Source organism: Arachis hypogaea, chromosome 16 (assembly GCF_003086295.3).
Source record: "Arachis hypogaea cultivar Tifrunner chromosome 16, arahy.Tifrunner.gnm2.J5K5, whole genome shotgun sequence".
Taxonomy (NCBI): domain Eukaryota; kingdom Viridiplantae; phylum Streptophyta; class Magnoliopsida; order Fabales; family Fabaceae; genus Arachis; species Arachis hypogaea.
In genome coordinates this window covers 139,022,264-139,032,325 of record NC_092051.1, presented here as the reverse complement: position 1 = coordinate 139,032,325, position 10,062 = coordinate 139,022,264, and the positions used below count along the sequence as shown (strand labels likewise).

Below are 10,062 nucleotides of genomic sequence, written 5' to 3'. Positions count from 1 at the left end.
TGTAACATTTATGTATAGAAATTTTGTCTAAGAGATTTTTGTTTATGTATAGGGATTGAGGGAATGGATCTGTTAATTGAAGTCTTTAGTTGAAGTCTAATTAACTATGTTAAGAATAGTTTTGTATTGTTAATTGCATATTTTTGTGTAATGGAGACAAATAGGCGGACAAGAGTTCGATAAAGGAATGGGATTGGAGAAAGAATAATTCTCTACCTACAAGCGTTTTTTTATACAAATCTTTATAAGTTATTTATATTAACGCGTTTCGAACTGTTACTGCACGCTTTCACTGCACCTCCTTCTTCTTGCTGTATGTTCTTCTTCCTCTTCCTCTTCTTCTTCTTCTTTTCTTTCGTTTCTTACTTTCTCTTTCTCTTTCTTCATTTACGTGCTTTTCTCTCTGTTTTCTTTCTTCGTTATTCTCGATTTCCATTGTTTTTTGACATCAAGAGGAGAAAGAGAAAGAGTTCTGAATTATGCATAAGGTGTACTTCAATGAATTTTGGGTGAATGTATTTCTGTAATCGTTTGGGTGTATTTCTGAAGTTTCATTATCTTCAAATTTGGCAAGAAACTCGTTTTCATAGAGAAAGAAGAAGAGTCGTTCATAATGCATAGTGAGTAGCGCGCTTTGGAAACAGGAAGTGGTTGAATAACGTGCGTTTATTTACTCTTGAATGTGGGAGTGTAATACGTGTATTTTGTTGAGCTTGTGAGACTTGTAAACTAAAAAGACTTGTATGTATAGCAGACATCTTGGAGAAAAATACTTCCCCAAATAGGTGGCTACTTGTAATTTCACAGTTGTATTACAAATCATAACTTTTAGGTATAATTAGATATTTATGTAAAACATTAAAGATACATCAAAATGACAAAATCATATCATTGTTCTAATCCAATAAGGCAGCACATCATTGCAAGGAGAAATGGTAATGAAGTGCTTCAAAAACAAGCCTGGTGGCGAACATAAAACCGATGCTATGGACTGATTTTATGAGACTTTTCCAAAGTAATAATAAGTAAACTGCCTTAAGAGTCGCAGACGATTTTCCAAGAGAAACCATGATAGATTACATTTGAGCTAAGAACTTTAACCTTTGGATGCTTAATCTCATTTTTCGTACAAATAAGACTATACAACCTAAAATATCAGTTTGACAAGCCTAGCACTTGCAAATTGGTTACATTTACACAAAAATATGTAAACCACATTCAATGTAAAATAAATACTATCTAACACATTCAACTTGCAAGGTTAAATCCTTGATTCCAGCATTATGCAATAAACGAGAAACTTGAGACTTTGCAGACACTTTGTCACTGTCTGTTGACACATGTAGATGAAGTGTCCCAACTACATCTGTGTTTGTTAAGCTCCATACGTGAAACTTTTGAATGCCAGAAACACCTTTTATCTTCAATATATCAGTTAACACATCCTTGAGTTCATGCTCATGTGCCCTCGGAACTCTCTGGAGCAAAATTTCGGCCGAATTTCTGAGTAAAGGTATTACAGAGGATACAATTAAAACCGAAATGAAAATTGAGCAGGCAGGATCAGCAACAAGCCATCCCTTGTACTTTATTAATAGGGTAGATATAACGACGCCAACACTCCCCATCGTGTCTGCAAGAACATGCAAGAATATGCCTTCCATATTGTGATCAATATGGTGATGGCTGTGCTCTCGCTGCTCCTCTGCTTTAGCATACGATTCCCATAGCTCTGAATCGCAATGTCCAGTAGAGTTCACTCCTTCACAATGAGATTTAGCAACATCAATAACATCCAAGCAGTGAACAACTGAAGCTTCATGACAATGGTGGCTAGCATGGTGATGGTCATGATTATGATGATGTTCGTGTTGATGTTCATGGCAGTTGGTGTTCTCACGATGCTGAATGCTCTGAATCCCATGACTGTCTGCATGACAGTCGCCCTTCACTGGATGATTGCAGTGATGGTGATTACCAGAATCACCATGGCATGAATTTTCTTGGCAACCACCAGAAACGTTAGTTCGCTCTTGATTGCTTCCATGTATGGCATGGTGATGTTGTTTATCATGGGAATGGTGGGAGTGATGAGTATGTAACTCTGAGTGCGAGTGCGAGTGCGAGTGCGAGTGAGAGTGAGAGTGAGAGTGAGAGCATGATCCAGACCCTCCATGGGCATGATGATGTTCCTCATGAAAAAATATCAAGCCAATCACATTGACTAAAAGCCCTCCGATAGACACAACTAACAAACTACTCGTTGATATTTCTTGAGGATCCAATATCCTCTCAAAAGACTCCACCACTATCAATGCTCCCACAAGAACAAGAAAAACAGCATTTGCATACCCCGACAGAACTTCAAACCTTCCGCGGCCATAGTAATAGTAATTATTTGCAGGTAAACGAGATATATATGAAGCATACAGCCCAATGGCCAAAGCAGCACAATCAAACAACATGTGACACGCATCCGATATCAGCCCAAGACTATTACTCATAAAACCTGCAACAAATTCCACAACCATATACCCAGTGTTGATCAAGAGAAAGAGCGCGATTTTCCGCGATTTCCTCTCGCTCAAAATATGCCTAATAGGCTTCATAATCATATCTGACAAGAACTCCGAGGACTCCTCACTAGATCCAGCAACATCATGGCGAAAAGGATCTAAGTCTCTAACAGCAATGTACAGCAATAAACCACAAAGCAACAAACCCCAAAGCGAAAGTTCGGGGAAATAGAAAAGCTGCAATAATAATATACACACAAAAGTGACCAAATACTCCCTTTGAGTGTCCTTAGAACTCACCAGCTTCTCATCATTGGTGTAGTTCTCACTCAAAATCACAGCGAACGCAACAGTATTAACCAAAGGCCAAGCCAAATCCCCAAAGGAAACACTATCTTCTTCAGATTCAAACACGAAAAAACTAACTAGAGCAGGAACAAGAAGCACAATTGTAGTGAAAAACAGAGTAATTAGCCGTACCCGTTTTTGACCTAGCTGCCTAATCGTTCCCCAATCCATCGAAATCCTTTCGTAACAACCGATAAACCCAGCCACAAATGGAAGCAGCATTGGCCAAATCGCCACACAGCTTTCGCTCGGGAGAATCATCTTCCCCAATTTGTTAGACAAAGGGAAGCACTCTTCTTTATCCCAACCAAAAGCCAGCATAAACAATCCCAAAATCAGAGTTCCGAAGCCACGCAATTTTCGCCACCGGTTCCAGTTCTGAGTCCTCCGCTCTGCAAAGAACCGCGCAGCCACGGTCCCGGTGAACTCGGCGAGGATGGTGGCGGCGGTGCCGCAGTAGCGGAGAGCCTGGAAGCGGAGGAGAAAAACAAGAGCGAGAAGGACTGATTTTGCGACAAGAAGCCTCTGCTGAGAGTGTGTTAAAGAAGAAAGCGCAAGAAGAGGCTGTTTGGGTTTGTGTTGGTTGAAAGGGTCTAAGGAATTGGAAGAAGAGAAGAAGAGAGAAGAGTGGGAGGAGAAGAGGGAGAAGGAGAGGGTTAAGAGGAAGGAGAGGAGGGAGAGGAGGAAGGAGAAGGGGAAGAGGGAGAAGGAAGGGGAGGAGCGGAGAAAAGGGAGGAGGGAGTAGAGGGAGCGGAGGGAGAGGAGGAGGAGGAAGAGGAAGGAGAGGGACGATTTGGATTTGGATGAGGATTTGAAGGAGGGGATGGTGGAGAGACGGGTTTTGGATGGGGTTGCGGTTGGGGTCGATGAGGAAGAAGTGTATGGGAACGAAGGGTAGCGTGTGGGACTGGAGCTGAAGGTGGTGGGGGAGGTGGAGCGCGGTGGAACTGAGAGGCGATGCGGTCGTTGATGATGATGGTGGTGGTGGTTGGCCATGGTGGGGAGAGGTTCAGTTCGTAAGTGGAAAGAAATGGAATAGAGTGAAAGTGATAGTGAGAGCCTGAGAGGGGACGATCTGATCGGATGCGGAGAGCTTAGTACAAACCTATACTGTAAGTAGGGTGAGCACGGTCGGTTTAGTTCGAGTTTATGGTAAAATTAAAATTGAACTGATTTTTTTTTTTTGTGACTTAAAAGAAAAATAAACAAAAATTAAGAAAGAAAAAAAAAAAAGAAACTGCTTAAGAAAGGCAGTCCCGCTGAATACTACTCTCAAACTCCTTCCAAGGCAATGGAAGCTCCATTTGGGGAGAAATAATCCTCATTGTAGTCTTTGCCATGATGTCTGCTACTGTATTTGCATCTCTCAAGATCAACCGAAGATCAACACGCCATTTCCAAGACATGATATCTCGGATTTTTAACACCAAAGGATCAGTAAACCCAGAGCAATCTTGTAAATTATTGACAATAGTAAAAGCCTCCACACAGTCTGTCTCACATATAATGTCTCTTTGTCCCGAGTCCCATGCTAAAAGAAAGCCTCTCCAAATAGCAAACAACTCTCCTTGCAAAATGCTACGACTCTCAATTGTTCCCAGACAGCCTCGTTGCCACCTTCCCTTCCAATCTCTGCTAACACAAGCAAAACCAACTCGAGCACCACTGGCAGGATAGCTAGCATCACAATTAATCTTAAAGGTACCCACTGAGGGTGGAATCCAAGAGCCACTGATGGTTGAGGGGATAGATAGTCGTTGCAACTCAAAAATATTTCGGAGCTCCTTTTCTAAGGACAAAGCCATACCAATCACCTTATCTGTGGTCCAATGCTCGTGAGGATGAAAGATCTCGTTGTTTCTCGAACACCAAATCCACCAGAGACCAGAAAAGAATCTAAAGGGGCGCTGTTTGCTATTATGTAAGAACCAACTAATCAAATCCACTGGTTGATCGGAGATCCCTAAAGCTTGCCAAACAAGTTGGGCTTTTGGACAATCCCGAATACAATGTAAAACCGACTCCTGACTTGAGAAACATCGTGGACAGCTATCCGTGTGCGAAATGCCCCTTCTAAAATGAAATGCAGCAGTAGGAAGAGCCTCCCGAAGACATAGCCAGGCCAAAAATTTGTTCTTTTCCGGAACATGTTGACGCCAAAGCCAAAGCCAATTACCCCTATCCTCCCAACTAAACATCTTCTTACTGAACCATAAATAACCACTATGAGCATCATAAACCTTTGAGGCCGCACCAGTCCAACACCAACCGACCTCTGAACCAGCTTGAACATCTGGGTTGTAAGAATTAATGTTGCTCTGCAGAGACTGATTCAGAGGAGAATAGATATTCTCAAGGTTCCACTGTCCAGATGACCAAAGGTCCAAGATCCTGAGATCCGAATCAGAAATGTGAACATAATCCATCTCCTGACACAGTCGCCCCTCTCTTCTCCATTTAGAAAACCAAAAGTTCTGTTCCAAATTCCCAATGCACCAACTAAAACCATCCTTTAGGATATCCCAAGCTCGACATATACTCTTCCAAACATAAGATCCACTTCCTCGAGACCGACTAAAACAATCATCCTTAGAAGAATGGTATTTTTCCGTCAACAGTTGAACCCATAGCTTGTTGGGATGGTGAAAAAGTTGCCAAACTAGTTTTCCAAGAAGAGCAATATTGGCACAAAAGGGATCTCTAATTCCCAGACCTCCAAACTTCTTAGGAGTGACCAACACTTTCCAGTTAACTAGATTCAGGCCTCTACCATCAGCTTGACCCTTCCATAGAAAGTTTCGCATCATGGATTCTATCTTATTAGTTACCCCTTTAGGGAAGAGAGATACTTGCATGCGATAAGTAGGAATCGCAGTCACTACCGAGTTGAGCAAACAGAGTCTGCCTGCCTTATTAAGCAATCTTCCTTTCCAGCTGGCTAGCCTTCCCCGAATCTTGTCCAAAACATCGTTGAAAGTTGCGCGTGTCACCCGAGAGTGATTAAGGTTCACCCCTAAATACTTGCCCAAGTTCTGAACGAATCTGATGGAGGAGACTCCAGTGAAAATCTCTTTTCTTGTCGCTGAAACATTCTTGGAGCATAGCGCTTTAGATTTTTCCACATTAACCTTCATCCCAGAGGCTCTGCAGAAATTTTCCAAAGCTACCATTACAGTTTGAACTTGCTGTTTTTCAGCTTTACAGAAAAGAAGCAAATCATCGGCAAACATCAAATGAGAAATTCTTGGACCCCCTCTAGAAACCGCAACTGGCTTCCACACGCCCTTACCAACTTGCTGATTAATAGAACAGGACAATCTCTCCATACACAACACAAACAGATACGGTGATATAGGATCTCCTTGCCTAAGACCCCTGCTCGGAGTAAAGCTATTTAATCTATCCCCATTCCAGAGGATAGACAGTGAGGAAGCAGTGACACAACGCATAATCAGATTGACTGTCGGAGGAGGAAAGCCAAAACTCACCAGGGTTTGTTTCAGAAATCCCCAATCCACTCTATCGTACGCTTTCTCCAAATCAATCTTAAAGGCCAGGGTGCCTTTCTTTGACTTTGTCTTCTTCATGAAATGGAGAACCTCTTGTGCTACAATGATGTTGTCAGGGGTTCCTCTCCCCGGGATAAACCCTCCTTGAAGGGGCCCAATAATCTCTTTGAGATGGGGACGAAGTCTATTGACCAGGACCTTCGTTATAACTTTGTAAACCACATTACAGAGACTAATTGGTCGGAAATCCTTCATGAAAACCGGGTTTTCTACCTTCGGAATAAGAACCACAAGAGTTTCCATCATCCTTGGATCCATATCCAAACCAGAGAACGCATGACGAACCATAGTCCAAACATCAAAACCAACAATCTTCCAGTATTCTTTAAAGAAGAAAGCCTGAAACCCATCAGGGCCCGGCGCCTTAAAAGAATGCATACTGAAAACAGCCGACTTAACTTCTTCCAGAGTAACTGGCGCTGTGAGGCTACAACAGGCTTCATCATTCAGGGAAGGCAGTGGCACATCACCAAGACAACCTAAGTCTACATCCTCCGACTGGCAGAATAGGCGTTTATAGAAGGATTCAACTTCCCTTCTAAGGACATCTGGGTCCGTTTCCCACACCCCATCTTGAAGAAAGAGACCATGAATCTTATTATGCTTTCTCCGCACAAGAGTCTGGACATGAAAGAACTTGGTATTTCTATCCCCAAATTTTACCCACTGCTCTCTGGATTTTTGAAACCATAGAAGTTCCTCCTGCACAAGCGTGTTATTAAACTAATTACACTGATTAAAATGTAATTAGTTTGATTTGGTTTGAATTTACGGTTTTTTTTATATGTAGCCGAATAAAACCAAATTTATTAAGAATGAATTTATTCGGTTTGGATAATTGAGTATTCGATAATCTTAAAATTTATAAAGAATGTCTTAAAAATTTAATAAGTACAATAAACATGTAACATCGATAGAAATAATCCAAACATGTTAAACACTAAATACATTAAAAACTAAATTCATTAAAATCTAAACATGTTAATAATAAATAATTATTGTCTAATAAAAAAGTCATATATATATTTTTTATTTTATTTATTTAATTAATATATGATCGAATTTGCCGGTTGGTCGGGTTCCCCACCCCCATAACCGATACTCGAACCAATCACTAACAAAGGCCATCAATTTAGTTCGGATTAGACCCGATTACCCGTTGGTTTTAGAACCAATTTAATTGGTTCGATTCGAGTTTAGACGGGTAATTGGGTACCTGCTACCCGTGCTCACCCCTAATAAGTCTGTTACAGGCTCTCTCTCTTACACGGCTAAATATGAAAAATTAATTATGATTAACATTTAATTAGACTTAATTTATAAACAAATTTAAATGTATAACATTATTTTTTATCTTAATTAAGAAGTTGTGGGTTCGAGTCTCCTATCTTTAGTAAAAAAAAATAAAAAAAAATAACAAAGGTTAAAAGTTAAATTTATTCCAAAAAATGAGATTTTATCTAAATTATTTTTGAAAATTTTTATTAATTGATCATTTAATGATTAAGAATTTATGATATTTATCTTTTATTATTGCACTCATAATTTTTAGGAGAATTGATGATGTAAGATATTAACTTTAGATAAGGTATATTTTTTTTATTTTGATTTTTCTTTTATTGCTCATGTGATACTAAACTTTTTTTTGTAATAAAATAGGCCTAGGCCCAAGAAAGAAAATATAATCTACACTCTTGAACTACATTAATAGTACGAATGGATGAGTACAACAATTTCCTGAACATCTTCTTGTAATAGCGTTTCTAAATTCTTGAGAGCTATATACAGGAACCTAAATCCTAAGTCACCATCCAAGCTCTTCCTTGCCAACCAATTTGCGCTTCGATTGGCTTCTCTATAAATATGGCAGAACTTAGTTCCCACGGTCTTTGTTTTATCTTAACAATTTCTCTTATTATCTCATGATGGATCTAATTAATTTCATTATTTTTTGTGATAGACCTGAGTACTTCTTCTACATCATTTTTCATGATGACTCGGGGCATACCCATATTTCAAGTCATCCGCAACCCATGGAGAATCCCAAGCATCTCCGCTTGCTCTGCGCTGCAATAACCTGTGTTAGCTTCAAATCCAACAATCCACTCTCCCAAGTAAGTACGCAACACACATCCGCATCCTGCTCTTTGTCTTTGGTTGTTAGATGTTCTATCTGTATTAAGTTTGATCCACCCCTGCGGTGGTAGTTTTCAATTTATCTGTATCTCTTTTGTTGTTGTTCTTACTATATGTGATTGTTTTTTATTTATGAGTGTTTGCTTATTTTTTGTAATGTATTCTAGTATTTAGAATTTAGGATTGTTAGATCTGGAGTATAGAGGGTTGAAAATCTCCTGACATCTCTATTTCTAGATCCACCAGCAAGTAGTTAAAAAGACATATGCCCATTTACATTGAAAGTCCTTCCCATATCTGTTGCTCATATTATTAACCATCTAATCCTCTAATTCTAATCCAAAAAAGTTCCGGGATTTAGCATTTGTATCCACACTCTTGTTGTCTTAAGGTAGTCTCTTAATGCATGTATTGTTGTCTCAGTTTATTCTGGGTAATTATGACACGAATCACCCATATTCATCATTCTAGCCCTTCTACTTGTCCGTAAAAAGTCTGTTGTGTGCCATTTGCCATGCAAACCCTTTATTCTTTCTTGTCATTTCCATTTTCAAAGTTTTTGCCACAGGATATGCTTTTTGTTTATTATCCCAGCTAGAATCTTATAGGCACTAGCTACTGTAAATTCTTCATCAACACTATGATTCCAACAGAAATTATCTTGTCCTTGATACTACTTTATTTTTTATATTATTACTGATTTTTGTTTATATCTGGGCCTATATAACATAAGTCCAACCCACTTTATTTTTTTCATAAAAAATTAGGTTCATGGCTTGCAAATATTTCAATATACACATTTTTTAATCCAATATCATTCAATTCTACTAAAGTTCTTACTAACTTAAATATTGTATTTTTTTGCAGGTATTTTTATTACTGTCCAAACGAAAACGTTAGACAAATCATCATATCAATGAATAAGTCAAAATTCTCACTCAAAAATGTCTGAACTTCACATCCAAATCCAAATACACCTTGATTTTAGGTAATAAGCGGGAATAATTTTTTACTATTTCTGTTATTGATTTTCTTTTTCTTATTGATGCTCATTTTATTTATTATTTCTGTTATTAGTTTTTGTCTTGTCAACAGAATGAACTTAAAGATATTAATTTAAGAAGCAACGAAGAAGACAACACTTTCGAGGCTACAAGACTTCAATAACCCTTCGCAACAAGGAAGCAACCAACAATAATAGCTGCCAACCTATATCTACTGACTGGCGAGTTCTTGTTCATTTTCTTTTCATTGTTGAATCATTTAAATTTTGTGATTATGAATTTTTGTTTAGATGAATTAGTTATCAAGTTGTTCCTAGTTTCTTGTTCTAGTGATCTTGTGTGTATTCTTATATATTTTCTTTTGAAAATTAAAAGAGCTCAACACACTAAGGTGGAGCATATAGGGTCAAACATAAACTAGAAGACAGACAACTCCCTAAAAATCCTAACCCAAATATCCAACATCCCCATGTCATCTCCGGCATAGCC

General features: G+C 38.9%; 1 protein-coding gene across 1 annotated transcript; it reads right to left on the bottom strand.

Annotated features, from left to right (window-relative positions):
• Positions 1-1,052: 1,052 nt before the first annotated feature.
• On the bottom strand, positions 1,053-3,970 carry LOC112755282 (uncharacterized). The gene has a single exon (XM_025803264.3). It carries the CDS (start codon positions 3,858-3,860, stop codon positions 1,236-1,238), a length of 2,625 nt encoding a protein of 874 aa, XP_025659049.1. The 5' UTR covers positions 3,861-3,970; the 3' UTR covers positions 1,053-1,235.
• Between the last annotated feature and the right edge of the window lie 6,092 nt (positions 3,971-10,062).

What these genes read in the sequence shown, in the direction of transcription:
- LOC112755282 (XM_025803264.3), bottom strand. Translation starts at nt 3,860, where the DNA reads ATGGCCAACCACCACCACCATCATCATCAACGACCGCATCGCCTCTCA.